Consider the following 20,400-nt stretch of genomic DNA (forward strand, 5'->3'; position numbering starts at 1 on the left):
TTCAGTCCCTACCCTTGTTCTGCTGAGTCATGCGTCCCTCACCAGTTCCCAGTCCTCAGTCCTGATGGCCATTTTCTTCTTTTGTCCTTTTCCAGGGCTTTTGACACCTGCCAAAGGCAGCTGCATACCTACTTGGCATAGCCTGCATTTCTCAGGGTACTTTTGATAACCCTTCTATTCATCCCCTAATGTAACTCGTTCCTCCTGGTGGCTGACATTCCTCCTGGTGGCCAGGTCCAGTTTCTACTCAGTAGCCTGAGTCTTTTTTAAACATTAATTGGATTACATCACCACCTGAGTAAACCCACCATGAATACTGCGTTGTTTAGCATTAACTCCAGCCTCTACACCACGGTCTCACCCCTCCTGATCTGGCCTGTGGCCTCATCTGAAATGCCGCCTTCCCACCACTGTGCTCCAGCCATGCCAGCCTTCCTGGAAGGTGCCACGCTCTTTCCTGGCGCAGGGCCCAGGTGTGTGTTGTTCTTCCTCTTCCCATGGTGGTTTCCTTTTCAAACTTAAAGGCTCAACTTAATACTCCCTCTTAGACCTCTTCTGTTAGTTAGTTTCTCCGCCCTGTGTATTTTCTTCAGTACACTAAACACAATTTGCAATTATTTAATAATTACAGTTTATTATCTGTCTTTGTCACCAGGCTGTACGTGTCATGAGGTCAAGGACTTTTTTCAGGTTGTCATCTTGTTTCCATAGTTCCTCACCCATGTTTGGCACTCAGTAAATATGTGTCAAATGAATGATTTCCTCCTAGTCCTGAGGTCCACGAGTAGCCCAGCAGTTCTCAACTGTGGTGATTTTGCACCCCAGGGGACATTTGGCAATGTCTGGAGATATTATTGTTTGTCCCAACTAGTTAGAGGAATGCTGCTAGCATTTAGCGGGTAGAGGCTGGGAATGTGCAAAACTCATGACGACTCTCTACAACAGGGACTTACCCGGCCCAGAACTTAGGAGGTGCTGACATTGAGATCCCCTGCTCCACCCTGACCCCTCACTCCAGATTAAACTTCCTGATTCGTCAAAGGTTTATTGAATTCTAGATGCTTAGGGCACATCAGGGAATAAAAAACAAATATTCTTGCCCTTATGGCATTTGCATTGTAGTGGGCTAGCAAAGACAAGCACTACGTGTATAGTCCATTAGGTCATAGGAAAGAAAAGGGAGAATAGAACAAGGTAACAGGGATTGGGAGTGCTGGGAAAGCGCATGATTCTTACACAGAGAGTAGTCAGGACAGGCCCCACTGAGGTGGTATCAGAACCTACCCCTCTGTGCAGTTGTGACCTTGGATAGGATCTCTCGGCTCCCTCCTTACCTCATCTCCTTCTTTCCACCTGTTAGAGAGAAACCCGTCTCTGTTTTTAAGGGTACTGTCCTACTAGTATATAAGTGTATAAGATAAAGGGAAGAAAAGAGCCAGGTGACTAAAAATAGCTGGGAATCATGAATACAGCAGTACCTGAGAAGCGGTGTGAGTGTATCCTTTATCTCATTGCTCACACTGCTTCTCGGGTACTGCTGTATTCATGATTCCCAGCTATTTTTGGTCATCTGGCTCTTTTCTTCCTTTAGTTTATACATTTGACCTTGCTTGATCCTTAAGCCACAGGCACTGTCACTTCATTTCACATCAGTGCCAAACATGGGGAGAAAGTCTAATCAGGGATCAGCCAACTTTCTCTAAGAGCCAGATAGTAAATAGTGTCGACTCTGTGGGCCACATATGGTTTCTGTCGCATATTTTTTGTTTTTGTTTTTTACAACCTTTAAAAACCTATAACCATTCTTAGTTCTCAGACCATAGGGAGCCATGCCTGCAGGCTAGACTTGGCATATAGACTGCAGTTGACGCAACCTCTGTTTCCTCACCTTTTACACCGCGCCAACCATATATATGGCTCGGTTTTTATCACCTTTCTGAAATTTTTCTCCCAATGCTCATCTGTAACTTCCTAATCACCAGATCCAGTGGCTTTTCCTCAAAGGGAATATAAATAGACTCACATGGCACCTACTCTGGAGTGTCTACCTCTTTTGCTCCACGTTTTTGAGATTCTTGCATGTTGTGTGGACTAGTAGTTTGTTCCTTTTTGTCGCTTTATTATTTGCAATATTCCTTTGTATAAAGTTACCCCACTTTGCTTATCCGTTTATCTACTAAAGAATCCTGGGCTGTTTCCACCTTGGGACTATTAGGAATAAAGCCTTTGCGAGTAGCGTCTTCTCCAAGTCTTTTTGTGGACGCACTCATTTATTTCCTTTGAATAAATACCTAGCGGTGAAATTAGTGGGTCATACCGATGGTAGTTGCATGCTTAGCATTAAAATAAACTACCAAGCAATTTTCCAAAGTGGTTTTTCACTCCTGGTAGCAATGCATAAGAGTTATAATTGCTCCCTATCCTTGCCAACATTTGGTGTAAATAGGCTTTTCAATTTTAACCGTGATAACGTAGCCAGGCACAGGCTCAGCTGCTCACCACTTGCAAAGCCAATAACAAGGACGAAAGGAAGGTGACTTTATGTCCAAAGCTAACAGTGGGAAAGCAGGAGTGGTGCTGAGTACTAGGTCTGTGTGTCTCGTTCTGGGAGCTACAGTGCAGGCTGCTGTCATGTCAGCAATGGCCGGGCTATAGACTAACCACCTGGAGGTAATCACTGAAGTTTTGCACTTAGGTCTCCATGCTCAGTCTGTCTCAAGTTAGCCCTTGGAACTTCCGGGTAAGCACATAATTAGACACATACAGTTAGGTAAATGTGCATGGTGTAAGGGAATGTATGGGGAGAAAGGGAGGAGACACGGTGTTTCAAAGAAAGTACGTTTCAAGGCTGTATTCTAAGACTAAGGAGGAAAAAGGTTTCTACAGTAAGCCTTCAGTTACATCTTGAGATAGGGAGAAAAGGGAAAAAAAGTTTTACAGTGCACTTTCAGGCTAGCCTGTCCAATTCCATGATAAATGTGAAATGGCCAGTCACTATGTTGGAAGCCTGTCATTCTCTAATGAGAATGGTGTTGAGCACCTTGATGGTTTTTTCCTCAGCTCTACCACTTTGCCACAGCCTTTGATCCTGTTGACCAACTGATGATTTGAAATTTGAGATTTCCTATTCCCTTGAATTCCATTACAGTATTTTTGGCTCTTCTCACCACTCTTTTTTGTCTCTGTCCTTCATCTACCCCATAAGAACTCCAGGGCTCTGTTTCAGGCCCTTTTCTTGTATTTGTCTCTACTTTACTTAGGAAAAAAAAGTTCTATCTACCTACCTGGCTACCCTCCCACCCACTCCCCATGCCCACCTTATCCTTCCATCCTGAATGTTTATTTTATATTAGGTACTCTGATAAGCACCAGTTAGTACTATTTTATCTCCCTTGGTCCTCACCTCAGCCCTGTGAGGGTGGCACTGCTAGTTAGTCATGTGGCAGGCAGGCAGTGAAAGCATAGGAGTGACGTAATCTGAAGATCACAGCTGGTGAGCCTCTGAGCCTGGGCTGGCCATGGAATCCTTGCCCTTCCCACCACACATTCTTACCACCTACTGTGACTTCCTCTCTCACCAGTATGCCAATAGTGAAACCACCTTTGCAAAGGTTGTAACAGTGAGAAAATTATGATGGTGAACGAGATCCAACCTAATCAATTCCATCTTGCCTTTAACCTCCCAAATGCCCTTGATCATTACTGGTCTTAGGCCAAACTAACTTTGAGAGGAAGTTAATTTATAGTGTAACTTTGAAACAAGCGTGATAATGGCCCCTCCTGGAAACAGACCCCCTTTTTGCTTGTGGACAAAGCCACCTTCGTAACACGAACAAGTTAGCCACGAGATTAGAAGTTATGGCTCAGGAGTCATGTACCCAGAGGCCAGAAGACCACTAACCTCCCCAGTTGCTCATATAGATAACATTACTGCTATAAAACCTCAGATTGATGTTTGAAGTATTTTCAGATCCCACATTCTGATGGATCAGCTGGCACCACACAGACCAGGACACTGGCTCATCTGGTCTTATGGCCCCCACCCAGAAACTGACTATGCAGGAGGACAGCTTTGATTCCCTAGGATTTCGTCCCCAGCCCATCCAATCAGCATTCCCCACTCCCTAGCCCCTGCCCACCAAACTACCTCTAAAAAACCCAGCCTCCAAATGTTTGGGAAGCTGATTTGAGTCATAATAAAACTCCAGTCTCCATTTCAGACAGCTCTATGCATATTTAACTCTTTCTCTATTGCAGTTCCCCGTCTTAATAAATTGGCTGTATCTGGGTAGTGGGCAAGATGAACCCATCGGGCAATTACAGTTGATCCTAAATGCATGTCATGAGCACAGGCTTCTCCCATTGCCACTGTCCCGCTCGCCCCGCACCTGTGAGCAGCACTGTCTCCCAGCATGCTGCCTGCTCCTCCCATCCCCTCTAGAGTGCTTCAGTGCAGTGTTTGTCACTTGCCTGATCGTTATTCTCAACTCCCTGCTTTGTCCCTTCTTCTCCTGGTCTGCCTGGAAGGCACAGGTGTAGTCCTCATCATCAGAGATGGAATCACCTGCTTCCCTCTTCAGATCCCTTCCCTGCCTGCAGGACATAGCCCATCCATACTTCTTAGATAAGCAAGACTTTTCATTACCTTCACCCACTTTTCCACCCTCCCCCTTTCCTTCTTGTGCCCTACAGCTGCATTCAGAATTAACACTTGTTCAGCTTCCAGGCCTCTACTCACACTGTCAGCTTTGCCTGTTGCTCTTCTCTCCAGTTCACACATGTCACATGGTCACATGCTTCCATCCTGAGAGACCCATTTCTCACCACCGCCTTCTCTGTAGATCCTGTCCTGGCCCTGCCTTCCTATCCAAAAGCCATCTCTCCTGCCTCTGAATGCTGACAGCTCTTTTTCTGTGCTTTTCTTATGGTACTTCTCACAGGTACCTGGTAAAAGAGTTATTTGTTCATAATTGCTTCTACCACATTTCTTGAGGTGAAAAACTGTGTCCTACTCATCTCTGCATGTTTATAGTGCCATGATTTGATCCATTTGATTCATTCATCAGTGTATTCATTCTGCAGTTGTTTATTGAGTGCCTTCCATGAGTCACAGACTATGCCAGGCATGGAGTATAAAGTAGTGAGCAGATACAAACATAGTTGCCCTACCTTCATGGAGCTACAAAAGTATTCATGCAAACAGGTAGCATTGCAGATATGACAGGTACTGCAAAAATAGAGAACAGGTAGCTTCTTATTTTTCCAACTTTTATTTTAAATTCGGGGGTACATGTTTAGGATGTGCAGGCTTGTTACATGGGTAAATGTGTGCCATGGTGGTTGGCTGCACAGATCATCCTATCACCTAGGTTAAGCCCAGCACCCATTAGCTATTCTTCCTGATGCTCTCCCTTCTCCCCCCCCCCCCCCCCCCCACCGGCCCCAGCTTGTGTTGCTTCCCCCCTGCCCCCCACCCCATGTCCATGCATTCTCATTATTCAGCTCCCATTTATAAGTGAGAACATGTGGTATTTGGTTTTCTGTTCTTACATCAGTTCTTACATTATCTGAGGATAATGGATTTCATCTCCATCCATGTCCCTGCAAAAGACATGATCTTGTTCCTTTTTATAGCTGCATAGTATTACATGGTATATATATACCACATTTCCTTCATCCAGTCTATCATTCATTCATGGGCACTTAGGTTGATTCTATGTCTTTGCTACTGTGAATATTGCAGTAATGAACATACACATACATGTATCTCTATAATAGAATGATTTATATTCCTTTGGATATATACCCAGTAATGGGATTGCTGGGTCAAATAGTATTTCTGCCTCTAGGTCTTTGAGGAATTGCCGCACTGTCTTCCACAATGGTTGAACTAATTTGTGCTTCCACCAACAGAACAAAGATACAACATACCAAAATCTCTGGGATGCAGTTAAAGCAGTGTTAAGAGGGAAATTTATAGTACTATATGCCTACATCAAAAGCTAAAAATATCTCAAGTTAACAACCTAACATTACAACTAAAAGAACTAGAGAGCCAAGAGCAAACAAACCTCAAAGCTAGTAGAAGACAAGAAATAACCAAGATCAGAGCTGAACGGAAGGAAATAGAGATACAAAAAAAAAAAAACCTTCAAAAAAATCAGCAAATCCAGGAGCCACTTTTTTGGAAAAATCCAGGTTTTTGGAAAACAAATTAATGACATAGATAGACTGTTAACTAGACTAATAGAGAAGAGAGAAGATTCAAACAAACACAACTGTAAATGATAAGAGGGATGTCACACTGACCTCACAGAAATACAACTACATGGAAATCGAACAACCTGTTCCTGAATGACTCTTGGGTACATAATGAAATTAAAGCAGAAATCAAGAAGTTCTTTGAAACTAATGAGAACAGGTAGCTTTTGAGGAATTTTAGGCTGTCAGAGAAAGTGTCCTTGAAGAAGTGACATTTGAGCTGAGCTCCAAAGGAGTATGAGTTACCTTGGTAAAGGACGGGAATTCAGATTAAAAGGGGTTGGCACGTGCATGCAGCCTGCCAACAGTGTCTGCCCTGTTTTAAAACATGTAGAGATGAAAAGGATAGTTTCTCACACACTAAACATTTATCGAGCAGATGAAGGAATGATGCAAATCATTGAAAATGCCATTTGTAAAGAAAAAGAGAAAAAGTCATCCTAACTAACACTTACAAAACAATTTCTGGAATAGACTCCAGCTCTCCACGGGCAGTGGCAGTACAGGTGTCTTGTCTCTGTCTCTTCCCCTAGCTCCATTCGCACCTGGCTTTAGGATGGCATTTTACCGTGAGACTCATCTTCAAATGTATTGTGTACATTAATGAAAAAGTTGTATTTGACAGATAAGATAACATCATTAGGAGCATCTTTTTAGGATTTCATCTTTATAAAACAAGGGATGTTTGCATGTCAGAAGCCTTCCTGTCACAAAGATAGAGAGTATAAAATAAATCTCTGCTTTTTTTTAACTTTGTCAATATATACAAAAATGGAAATACTTCATATAAATTCTCCAACAGAGAAAAACAAGTATACCCCAGTTGAATTTTAAATAATCCTTGATGCTTTGTCTATCTACACTTAACATACATAGGCAAATTTATGCTTTTAAGTGCATTTCATTCGCATTATTTTGAAATATACTAAAATAATTATTCTGATGCATACTACTACCAAGAAAACCTTATTTTTAAGTTCTCAGTTAAAATAGTTAACACTGGATTGCAGTGTCAATTTTATTTCTAGAGGTGTGTGTGTGTATCAAATACTAATTCGATAGGCTGTAAAAGTGGAAGCTACAGGGATTTTGTAAAACATTACAAAGCTTATATAAAGCTATCAATTTGTAGCTTCTTTCTTTAGTATCTGACAACTTAGGTTGACGAGGCGGTTGTAAATATCTTCCATAGAAGAAATCCCGTATTAACTTCCTTTTTCCTTGAAAAGACATCCAGCAAAGTAAATGCTTTGAGTGTTGGTTTGATTCACACCACTGCTTACAAACCTTATGAATCTATGAAACTCAATGTCTTCCTCTAAACCAGAGGTCAAAATGCAGGCCAAATCTGCATTTTAAATGTACATTTTAGTTACATATTTTAATGTTGGGGAAAATATGATGATATTTTATCACATGTGAATATTATATGAAATTCAAATTTCAGTGTCCATAATAAAGTTTTATTGGCACATGGCTACATTTATTTGTTTGCATATTGTCTGGGGCTGCTTTTATGCTACAACAGCGGAGTCCATTAGCTGTGATGGGCTGCAAGGCCCACAAAGTCTAACATGTTTGTTCTCTGGCCCTTTTCGGAAAAAGTTTGCAAAGCCGACAGTGAGAGGGGTAATCACTCAGGAGGCAGTCGAGAGGTTCAAACTAGACAATATCATTGAAATGCAATGCAAAAAGAACAACACAGTGGCACCCAGATGCAGTCTTTTTTTTTTTTTTTTTCTTCTAATGAAGACAGTCTCGCTCTGTCACCCAGGCTGGAGTGCAGTGATGCGATCTTGGCTCACTGCAACCTCCACCTCCTGGGTTCAAGCAATTATCCTACCTCAGCCTCCCGAGTAGCTGGGACTACAAGCGCACACTGCCACGCCTGGTTAATTTTTTTGTATTTTAGTAGAGACAGGGTTTCACCATGTTGTCCAGGCTGGTCACAAACTACTGAGCTCAGGCAGTCCACCTGCCTCAGCCTCCCAAGATGCTGGGATTACAGGTGTGAGCCACTGTTCCTGGCCAACTTTGCAGTCATTTTAAGCTTTCGATGATGTTAAGGCAGTTGTACTCAAACAGCAAAAGGAGGCTCCTGCACATTGTTTTTCGGTGTTCCCAGACTACTGCAGTATGGACCCTTGTCTCAGCACAATAAAGAGGGCCTAAGCCTTCCCCTCTCCCAGCTGCAATGGCAGCAGATGCTGGGACTGAGGATCAGGTTCCCTGGGGCCAGTGCCAGCTCTACCACTTACAGGCAGATAGTTTCAGGAGATAGAACTGTTGTCCCCAACGCATGTTTAGTCTTGTCAGGTCCATTGCCTCATTCTAGAAACTCGGTCTTTTTTTTTTTAAAGGTGGTTTTGCTGCATTGCCCAGGTTAGCTTCAAAATCCTGGGCTCAAGTAAGCGATCCTCCTGCCTCAGCCTCCTGAGTAGTTGGGATTGTAGGTATGTGCCATGGTGCCTAGCTAGAAACTCAGTCTTTTGCTCATGTTCCTGAGGCCAGTTGTTTATTGCCAAATCGTGCACACTGCATTCTACTCCACATGCTATTTCGGTTTCTGTGAAACAGCATGGGCTTTGGGGCCAGTCACACCTAAGTTCCAGTCCCAATTCTTCCATGTATTTATCATGTGAATGTATGTAACTCACCTTTGTGCTTGATTTCTTTTGTATAAGATGTGGATAATGTTCTTGTGAGGGTTAAATTAGGTGGGTGTGAGAATTCCAGGCACATAGAAGTCTCTTGGTAAATGATAATTAAATTGTAACCCTATTTGACCAATGAGGCAGTTGCAGGGGGTTGGAGGATATTGATTATTGAACAAGACCAAACGTACCTCTGTTTTCTGCCAGAGACAGTTGGGAGGAGGGAGAAATAAAGAAAGAAGAGAGAGAGAGAGAGAGAGAGAGAGAGACAGAGAGGGAGGGAGGGAGAGAGAGAGAAGGAAAGAAAAGAAGAAAGAAAGAAGGAAAGAAGAAAAGGAAGGAAAGGAAGAGAAGGAAGGAAGGAAAGAAACAAATGGAGGCAGGAGTCAGATCAACACAGTGGAGACCCACATTGTCGTATCAGCGTTATCATTGGTAAAATCTAGGTCGGCAGACAAAGCTTAGGTTTGCAGGTGGGTGGCACTGCTGATACTCTGCTCATGAATTAGACATACACACTCAGCCATTAGTGCCACTGAACAGCCACAGGCCCTGGAGCACAGACAGCAGGGACAGCTTCTTTGCAACATAGGAGAGAGAGAAACAGAGCAGAGCCTCTGCTGTCTCTCAGTTGGCAAAAGAGAGGAGAGAGAAAGGTGTGGTGACTAAATGCACACCCCATGCTTTCTTCCAGGGGGCCAGAGAGAGGAGGCCCTGGGAGGAAGCCAGGTGTCATTTGGGGAGGTTGGTTCCCAGAGAAACATGAGGACTAGGGAATAGACATCACCCTGGTAGCCCATGTTCTCTCCAGGTGGAGAAAGGCCACCCTTACTGCCTCTCATCAAGTTCTCCCTCCCAAAGTTGGTAGACTGCTTAAAGCCTTTCTTTTTTATTCTTCCGCCCTCTTAATGCAATGTACTGGCCTTGGCCTGCTCCTAGGAACATTTTATTTGGAGTGTGATCATGGAATTGAAAGAATATGTGTAGAAATATTGCCTTCAGACCTACGAGGCTTTGTTAGTTTGACATAATTAGGAAGCTGTAATTTTTTCTGGAATGTAGAGCTCAGACTTTATTGACCCATTTAATTTTTTTAATAATGACATTTTACTAGAGCAGAACAGCATGCAACCTAGATAGCCTCTGGCTAGATCTCTGAATGATTTTAATTAAAAATAATGTCTCCACTTCTGGTAGATGGACCTTTTCCACAATATCCTGGCAACAAAACAATAACACTCGGGAGAAAAAAACTTTCTTGGTTTCTGTTGTTCTTAGTAACAGAATAACCATACTGTCAATTTTCAATTTAAAAGGTTAATGTATATATATAATGTTTCCTAAAGGAACATTACCTTTTAACTGAGTAATCAGTTTTATCAAATTAACCTTTAGACCTTTTCAATTTCACTGATCTGAGTTTCCATTAAATCAAAATATAGAGTAGGAGGATGTTAATCTAATGTTTTTGGAACTAGTCATTTCTAGGTCTGCTCTGTCCGCAGGATACATATTCTAAGTTGGTAGCTTTCTGATTCATTTGTCCCTGACCCCGTTACCCTCTATTTCCGATGAGAAGGTTCCTGGTGGGGATGAACGTAAGGCTTTGACCCCTCTACTTGCTACTCTGACTCCTCCGCAGAAGGAAGCTGTTCATCTGGGGCTGGGGGCAGGCTGTGGCTGGAGAGAGGGGATTGAGCTTGCTGGCTTGGCGCCTTTGTCTCACTGTTGGGTCTTCCCTCAGACAGAGTCCTTTCTCTCATGGTTGCCATGCCAAGCCTAAGCAACTAATAGAACAAGATCCTAAGGAACATTGGAATAAGGAACTAATTCTGTGTCACTCTTCAAGTTCCATTGAGAGAGGATCATCTATTCCCTAGGAGCCTGTGGGATTTCTTTTTCCAACTCTCAGCTCTCGCCCAGAATTGTGGAAGAGGGGTGGGGACCATGGGGAAGGGGTGACTCCAAGGGAGAAGAGGATGCTTGTCTGGTGATTGGGACTGAGAAGGACCCCATGCTCACCTCACCCCTTTCTTTTTTAGAGAGGCCTGTGCTCAGGATGGATGCATTCCCTGTTTATTTGTGCCTTAAGTTTCCTAGAGAAGGCTTTGGGAAGGGGATGGCTTGGGTTGGGGAAAGAATCAGTTCAGGAACTTACTAGGGAGCACAGATGTAGCTGTGTGTCAAGCACATTCTCCAACTCAGGCTTATTCATTGGTTCAGTTCATTCAAAAGTATTTGATTACTGATTTATTAATTGATCGGCCTATTAAATGCTAGGCATTGCTCTTGATGATGGGGATACAGCAGTGAACAAACGGAAGTGCTTGCCTTTTGTAGAACTTACATTTTTAGAGGGGAGAGACAGGCAAGAAAAAATTAAATAAAATATATAGAATGTTAGAGTGGGGTGAGTATCTTTGTGGGGAAGGAGAGGGGAAGTGGGATAGAAAATGTCAGGGAGGGGACAGTTTTATAAAGTTGGGCTAGGGAAGGCCTCATTAAGAGGGCAACATGGAGTAAACACCTAAAAGAAGTAAGGGATCCATTTATGCAGCTATCTGGGGAAAGAACATTCCAGAAGGAGGAGACAACCAACACGTGTAAAGGCCCTGAGATGGGAGTGTGCCTGGAATATTTAGGGAACACCCTCTACCCTCTAATTCAGTCGTTGGGTGGTGTGAGACCCTTCAGTAGCTGTTCCATTGTTCTCAAAGGCAGAGCCTACCTTCTTCATAAGCCTGGCTTATGCTGTAGCCTGACTCCATGCCCCTTCTCCCTCTCCCACTCCCTATGTGCCTTGAATCAGTGGGTCTATTCCAGAGGGGGTTCTACCATGCACCCTTCATATGTGTTGGTTCAACTCTCTGTCTAGATGGTTCTCTTTTTCACCTGGCCTGTTCCTCCTCACCCTTCAAGTCTCCGCTTAAATGTCACTTGATAAGGGAGGCCTTTTCTTCCGTTCCCATCCCACTCAGACTGTTATGTTATCATTTGCTGCCACCCTTCCCTTTGCGCTCTGTCTGTTTTTAGCCATACCATGTCTGACTATGGGAGGATGACAGACTCAGAACGAGACCAGATAGACCAGGATGCCCAGATATTCATGAGGACCTGTTCAGAAGCAATTCAGCAACTACGAACAGAAGGTAAAGTGCTCTGAAAGATGCAAACGGGCAACCGCGAATACAGCAAACAGTTAAGCAAGATTCATACGATGCAGCCAGTTAAAACGCTCTCTTCTTATTTCCACTTAGGTTTTAAAACATTAAAATCTTTGCTTTCTTGATCAGTGTTTTAACCAAAGCTGTTAAAAGTAATGAAAAGGCCGTATCATTCAAGTTAAACCAGTGGGAGGAGGAAGATGGAAAGGACCTCTCCAAACAGAACCAAAAATTTACCAAGGGGCCAGAGACAAATCGTGTGTGTGTGTGTGTGTGTGTGTGTGTGTGCATGCTAATGTGCATGTGTGCCTCTGTTCTGTGTGGCATTTAGTGGGATGGGGGTTGACAGCCTGGGGTACTTAAGCTCTCTACTTGTAGTATTCAGGTAAACTTTCCTATCAAACCTTCAAGGTTAGGAGGAAGGCTCTGGAGCCAGGGCTGCTTAGGTTGCACCCCAGCCATCTAGCCATATAGCCATCCGCCCATCCTAGCCATATAGCCCTCAGCAAGTTACTGAATCTCGCTGGCCCTTGGTTTTTTGTCTGTGAAATGCAGACAGTTAGGGGATGTATCTCTTGGGTTGTTATGAGAATTAAGTTAATTCCTACAGCATGCTTAGAACCATGTCTGGCACTAGGGTGGTTATTTTCTCACTTTCATTGATGTTTAATTCTCCCCGAGACAATGAGATGGCTTCCCAAGTCACACCTCTTTCCTGATTCTTTTTTAATTTGCTTAGGCAGATACAGAGTATATTAAATAGTAAGTAGAGTTCAAAGCTGCCAGATGCTGTTGTGCTCACAACACAGACTTTTGTTTGGGAGGTTTTCATTAGAATGCTGACCGGCCACTTGGAGACTGATGGAAGCAATAGGCATTCTTGCCAGAAAAATGTACATACGCACAAAATTCATACACAATTTCTCAAAGCTTCTGAAATCCCCACATGAATCAAGGGTTAAGCAGCCCTACAGTGAAGACATAAATCATGCCCATTACCCTGAAGGGCATGTATGGTCATTGAGATACCCCAAAAATACACAGGAATATTAACAAAACCTGCATTTACACATGAAACCATCTAACCTTGGGCTGTTTATTGCCTCTGACCTTCATATGTAAAATGAGGAAACTCAGAATTGCTATTGTAATTAGCAGTGCATATGTAAAGTACTAGCAGAGTGCCTGCACACAGTAGGCATTCAATCTCAGTCTGTGGTCACTGTCTCATCAAAACCAGTGGTATAGATTGTAGGTCTGGCTTTTTACCACACTTCTGTGGGATAGTTCCCAAGAGAAAGGCATCTTTGTGGCTCGGAGTCATAGAAGGTTTCCTGGAGACAGAAAGTTTGACTCATTGTCTAAGGGACTCTCAGAATGTGAGTGGCCAAGGGAGAGGATGGGGCACTACAGGCTGAAAAGCAGCACCAGTTCAGGCAGGAGGAATGTGTGATTTCAGTTTGATTTAAACATGTTCCCTGAAGGTCAGCTTGAGCTGCTAACACAGATGGGGTCAGCACTCAGGAAGTGGCTGCGTCAAATACTATCCTTAAGTGCTCTAATAAACCATAAATTATTTGACTGTAGTTTTTCTACAGGTTTAATCCTTCACTCTTGCAAAGCCTAATAAATCTTACTCTTTTAAAAATGTAGTGTCACTTGACACAAGACTCGTTTTATAGCTGTGTTTTAAAAACTACTTTCAATAAAGAAAATGTTCTGAGGAAGCTGATGAATTGCTCTTTAGGATAATTGAATATGAAGACCTGAATGTTGTCCTTTTCTGTTACAGCTCACAAGGAGATACATTCCCAGCAAGTGAAGGAGCACAGGACTGCTGTTTTGGATTTCATTGAAGATTACTTAAAAAGTATTTGATTTTCTCTTAAAGGTCAAATGTGGCATTTCACAATAGATGTGATGCAGAATTTTGCTTTGCTAGCTGAAGACTGTAGTATCTCATGATATTTAATGATGGCTTTGCCTGAGAAGCTGTTTTAAGCAGTCTCTGTTCTGGTATTTTCCCCTGCTACAGGAGTATGTAAACTTTACTCAGAACAAAGAGCCATCCGAGTTAAAAGAGTGGTGGATAAGAAAAGATTGTAAGTATTGCTTTTCTTGGTGTTTCTTATTTAATAATAGCACTACTAATAATAGCAATTCAAGTTTGCAGAGCACTTACCCTATGCAACGTACCGTGTTTGAACATCTTCACAAAATGCCATAGCTGGTGCTTATGGAGTACTCACTGTGTGCCAGGCTCCATGCCAGCCACTTTATTGGCCCACAGCAAACTCCCGTGAGGCAGGTCCTATTACGTCCCTCATTTTACAAATGAGGAAGTTGAGGCTCAGGAGGCTTGGCCTCTCACCCAAGGTCTCACAGTCCCACAGGTGGCATAGCTGGGGTTTGAGCCAGGCTGTTGGTCCAAAATCTGTGCTCTTGCCCATTTTATCTCTTAATAACCCTGGCACACTGAGCCATTTTACCTCAATCTCTTTGACCCCCTTGCCCTTTTTTGTTGTTCCTGAAAGTATATGCCTGAGAGAAGAGCTAGGGCACGGCAAGCAGGCCACCGGAGGCTATCCTCGGGTCACCCGTGACAGACTTGCTTGATGTCACGTACTCTGAGTGCGCACCTCTCTCCAACCCACTACCTGTTTCGTGCAGGCACTGTTAGGAGCTCCATCAGCAGGTAAGGACACTGACGCTCCAGCAGGGTAAATGACTCGTCCAAAGCCACAGAGCCAGGAAGCAGCAGGGCCAGACTCCTATATTTCCCGCGGCACCTGCCTGTCTTCCCCTCTGGGCTCACATGAGCATCTAGAATGCAAGAGCTGTGTCCTCACGGTCGTTCCCACTGCAGCTCCGCTGGCCTTGGAGATTGAATTCATCAGTGAACAAGTGTCCATATCTGGACCATTTCTAGACCAGCTTTGGAAATGTTTTAGGATGTTCTTTCAGGAGATAACATCACATAACGGTTTGGGGACACATTTTCTTTTTTTTTCTTCTCTTTCTTTTACTGAGACAGGGTCTCAGCCTGTCTCCCAGGCTGGAGTGCAGTGGCACGACCTCTTGGGCTCTAGCAATCCCCCCACCTTAGCCTTCCGAGTAGCTGGAATTACTCTGGAATTATATGTGTCACTATGTCTGGCTATTTTAAAATTTTATTTTATAGAGGTGGGATGTCACTATGTTGCCCAGGCTGGTGTCAAACTGCTGGGCTCAACCAGTCCTCCTTCCTCAGCTTCCCAAAGTGCTGGGATTACAGGCATGAGCCACCATGCCCAGCCCATGTTTTTTAAATTCTTATTGTGTCAGGAGTCCCCAGCACTGCTCTCTGGTTCCAGGATTCACCAGGAGGTCTCATAGGATTCAACATACAAATCATGGCTATGATTTGTCACACTGAAAGGATACGAAGGAAAACAGCAAAGGAAAAGGCATGTGGGACAAAAGTCCAGAGGAAACCAGACATGAGCTTCTAAGAGTCATCTCCCAATGGAGTCACCCAGCAGGTGACCTATGACAACATGTGTGAAGTGTTGTCTACCAGGGAAGCTCATTATCGACTCACTGCCCAGGGATTCTATTAGGGGCTGATCACATAGGCACCTCACACCTGGCATGTATCAAAACTCTAGACTCCCAGGAAGAAAGCAGGTGTTCAGCACTGAACTGCATTCAAACGGCATTTTTTGCTAAACAGTTCAGGCACAGTGAGCTGTTTTTATCAATTAGGATGTCATGAACTCTGCCAAAGTCCAGGTTCTCAGATGCCAGGCAAGGGTTAACCTTGCAAGCAGGCCTTTCCAAGGATAGCAGTCTCAGGTCTGCTGTGTGAAACCTTTTCTGCACATTTGTGAAACAGATTTGAAATCGTTAATGCCAACAAATAAAAGCATTTGTGAAAGATAGTAGGCAGATCAGTCAAGTTATCTGTCAGCAAATAGCTACTATTACATAGTACACTGAGAGGGCAGCTTGAAAGAAGTCATAGATTGAGCCTTTGCCCTTAGGGAGCTTAGAAGCAGGCTGGGTTGCTATGTAAACATGAAAAATTAGCCACTTAATCATGATGTGTCATAATTAGCAAAGTTGGTAGTAAGCCCAGAGGGGAAAATAGTATGAACAAGTGGCGTAGTATAGTGCCTAAGAGCCAGACTCTGCAGCCGGACAGCCTGTGTTGGAATCCTGGCTCTGCCAACTTCAAAATGTGTGACTTTGAGCAGTTTGCTTAACTTCTTGTGCTTTTGTTTCCTTACCTATAAAATGGGAAAATTAATAGTACCTAACTTGTAGTGTTGTTGTGAGAACAAAATGAAGATAAAGGTAAAACACTTACAGTGAGTTAATAAATGTTAATTCGTACTATTAATATTATCTACCATTAAGCATTTACCATGTGCCAGGCAGTATATTATTTTATGTCATTAATCCTCAAAACCACTGTATCAATAAATATTAGTATTTCATTTTCCAAATTAGGATATTGGGGATCAGCAAATTTGGACTGATGCAGCATCAAAGCTGAATCAAGATTTGAATCTCAGGGCAATTGGAGCAGATGTCCCAAGCAGTGGGATTTGTGTTGGCTGCCGAAAGAAAAATATCTGTGTATGTGGATTAGAAGCTAGAAAGCAGTCCAGACTTGGGGAGGAGTATGAGGTGAAGGCCCCGGGCACAGGGAGACCAGTTAGCCCCAAGAAGTTATGGAGGAGGAGGTAGGCCCTCTGACAATGTGTGATTTATCATCGAGATGTGTGTGGTGGTCACTGGGTCTCCCACTCACCAGGAAGAGGAATGCACATTTCTACTTCATTATCCCAAGAGGACTTAACTGGTACCCAAGTAAAGTAAGAAGAGACTTTGCTGTTACGTTAGTTCCTGTTTCTCAGCAGGGGCCTTGACTAAAATACAAATTAAAATCAGTCAGATGGGAATTGTTCTCATTTAGACAGCAAAGTATAGCCTTGTCTCCTGCCACATAGCTAGCTGCCCTGTGCCAATTACTTTGCACAAAAGACCTTGAGGGAAATAATTATGTGATCCTTCACAATGTAGTCCAGTTCTCTCCTTCTTGTTGTTTCCTCACCTTTAGGCAGAAGGCATCTGCCTAAAATATATGTGTGACTTTATCACTCCCTTGCTTCCATGTCTTACAAGGGTTAAACAGCATGACATTCAAGGCCATGATGCCTGGACCACAGCCGCAGTAACTCGCCACAGTAGTCTGACAACTCCTGAGCTTGTCTCTGCTCTGTCCAGTGAAATGAGACCACTGATTAAATGTAACGTCAGATTGCTAGAAATGTTTCTAGATGCTGACTGTTCATTTTTGTACTTATCTTGTAGCAGACTAGTAACCAACAGTCCATGGACGGGTACCTGGACCACACTTGGAGCAGCACTGGATTAGAAAGTCACCTAGTATGTAGTAGATGCCCAGAAAATATTTGTTGAATGAGTGACTGGGTAGTGGTGAGGATGGCTTAATCGACTGCTGTCGGGGTCCATGGCACCTGTGCCTGATTGGATACCTTAGTCTGACAGCTGGTTTTGAAATTATAGTACAATACTATGATATTATATATCAAAAATATCTTCTTTCTACCCAGAACCTTTATTGGAGGCATAAAAGAAGTACATGCGTACCTCAGAGATATGACAGGTATGGTTCCAAACAGCAACAAAATGACTATCGCAGTAAAGCAAGCCACAGAAACCTTTTGTTTCCCCAGTGCATATAAAAGCTATGTTTATACTGAAAAGTGTGCAATAGCATTATGTTTAAAAAAGTACATACCTTAATTAGAACAGACTTTATTGCTGAAAGTGCTAATGTTTGTCTGAGCCTTCGGTGAGGTGTCATCTTTTTGCCGGTGGAGGGTCTTGCCTCAGTGTTGATGAGTGCCGACTGATGGTGGGGGTTGCTGAAGGTTGGGGCGGCTGTGGCAGTTTTTAAAATAAGACAGCAATGAAGTTTGCTGCATCAATGGATTCTTCCTTTCACTGAAAGATTTCTGTATTGTGTGGAGTGCTGTTCGATAGCCTTTCACCTATAGCAGAACTTCTTACAGAATTGGAGTCAGTCCTCTCAAACCCTGTTGCTGCTTTGTCAACTAAGTTCATGCAGTATTCTAAGCTCTTCCTTGTTATTTCAGCAGTGCTCACAGTCTCTTCACCAAGAGCAAATCCCATCTCAAGAGACCACTTTCTTGGCTCATCCGTAACAAGCAGCTCCTCATCCATTCAGGTGTGATCGTGAGATTGCAGCCATTTAGCCCCATCTTCGGGCTCCACTCCTAATCTTAGTTCTCTGGCTATTTCCACCATATCTGCAGTGACTTCCTCCATTGAAGTTATTCATGAGGGTTGGAGTCCACTTCTTCCAAACTTTCGTTAAAGTTGATATTTTGACCTCCTCCCATGAATCACGAATGTCCTTAATGGCGTCTAAGATGGTGAATGCTTTTCAGAAGGTTTTCAATTTACTTTACTCAGATCTGCCAGAGGAATCACTATCTATAGCAGCTGTAGCCTTATGAAATGTGAGGCTCTTTGTTTGTTTTGAGTTGGGGTCTCACTCTGCCTCCCAGGCTGGAGCGCAGAGGCACAGTCATGGCCTACTGCAGCCTTGAAATCCTGGGCTCAAGCAGTCCTCCCACCTTGGCCTCTCGAGTAGCTGGGACTACAGGCACATGCCACCATGCCCAGGGTTTTTGGAATGGTAAACGAGCATTGGCTTCACCTTAAAGTCATCTGCTGCATTAGCCCTTAACAAGAATGTCAGCCTATCCTTTGAAGCATTGAAGCCAAGCATTGACTTCTCCTGTGTAGCTATGAAAGTCCTAAGTGGCATCTACTTCCAACAGAGGGCTGTTTTATGTAAGTTGAAAATCTGTTGTTTAGCATAGCCACTTTGATCAGTGATCTTAATCAGATCTTCTGGATAACTTACTGCGGCTGCTGCGCCAGCACTTCCTGCTTCATCTTGCACTTTTACATTATGGAATCAACTTCTTTCTTTGAATGTCATGAACCAACCTCTCCTAGCTTCCAGCTTTTCTTCTGCAGCTTCCTCACGTTTCTCAGCCTTCACAGAGTCGAGGAGAGTTGGGGCCTTGCACTGGATTAGGCTTTGGCTAAAGGGGATGTTGTGACTGATTTGATCTCTCCAGACCACTCACACTTTCTCCCATCAGCAATAAAGCTGTTCTGCTTTCTTGTCATTTGTATATTCACTGGAGTAGCACTTTAATTTCCTTCAGCAACTTTTCCTTTGCATTCATAACTTGGTTAACTCTTCAGCCCAAGAGGTCTGACTTTTGGCCTGCCTTCTTACTAAGATTCATACTTTCTAGCTTTTGACTTCACGTGAGAGACATGCAACTCTTCTTTCACTTGAACACTTGGAGGCCATTGCTGGGTTATTCACTGGCCTGTGTTATGTCTCCAGGAATAGGAAGGCCCGAGGAGAGGGAGAGAGATGGGAACAACTGGGCCAGAGAGCAGTCAGAGCACACACAATGTTTATCAAGTATGCCATCTCATGTGAGTGTGCTTCATGGCACTCCAAAACAGTTACAGAAGTCACATCAAAGATTACTGATCACAGATCATAGAAATATCGTAATAATGGAAAAGGTTGAAGTATTTTGAGAACCACCAAAATGTGACACAGAGACACAAAGTGAGCACATGCTGTTGGAAACATGGCGCCAGTAGATTTGCTCCATGCAGTGTTGCCACAGACCTTCCATTTGTAAAAACAGACAAAAAGTGCAGTATCTGCAGAGCGCAGTAAAGCAAGGCACAGTGAAACAAGGCGTGGCCGTATGAGAGCCACACTGAAATCTGAAATAATCACTTTTGTCCAGTAATTGTAGCGGGCTGTATATAAGGTTTGCAAAAACCTCCCACACATTTTCTTGTTTCAAACTGAAAAATTTCTCTTCCTCTCTTTTATCTTTTTGTGTTCTCTTTAAATTTAAACTAGAATCCTGAGGTTTTTCAAATAAGGGACCTGGAAGCAGGTGCTGGCCAGGTAGAAATTGTGTTCATAGCACTTCCGAAATGTTCAGCCTTTAGTTAGAGAAATCAATTTAAATAAGTCGTGGGGCATAAACTGATTTTTCTGATGGCTTTTTAAAAATTGCATTCTTTCCCCCAAACTGCCTTCAACTAGTTAATTTGTAATTTCCCTGAGGACTTCAGCAGACATTCTGTGTATAATTAGAATCTGTTTTTATCACTTAAAGAAAGAAAAGCACTCAACTTTGTCTAAGTCTGCTGCACTATAGTCTTTTATTCATTTG

At 43.2% G+C, this 20,400-nt stretch overlaps 1 protein-coding gene across 4 annotated transcripts in view; it reads left to right on the plus strand.

Moving 5' to 3' along the window:
- Positions 1-20,400, plus strand: part of STX18 (syntaxin 18) — a 118,075-nt gene that overhangs the window by 71,194 nt on the left and 26,481 nt on the right. For 2 of the 4 annotated variants that reach the window (XM_032254181.1, XM_032254183.1), the window contains exons 3-5: positions 11,949-12,064; positions 13,872-13,949; positions 14,115-14,181. In XM_032254181.1, the coding sequence (XP_032110072.1) occupies positions 11,949-12,064; positions 13,872-13,949; positions 14,115-14,181 (261 nt within the window). Of the gene's footprint in view, positions 1-11,948; positions 12,065-13,871; positions 13,950-14,114; positions 14,182-17,700; positions 17,754-20,400 lie in introns of all 4 variants that reach the window. The other 2 variants (XM_032254184.1, XM_032254182.1) reach the window with 2 other exon arrangements.

Source organism: Sapajus apella, unplaced genomic scaffold (genome assembly GCF_009761245.1).
Source record: "Sapajus apella isolate SASKATOON/1434 unplaced genomic scaffold, GSC_monkey_1.0 scaffold85, whole genome shotgun sequence".
In the NCBI taxonomy this organism is placed as follows: Eukaryota; Metazoa; Chordata; class Mammalia; order Primates; family Cebidae; genus Sapajus; species Sapajus apella.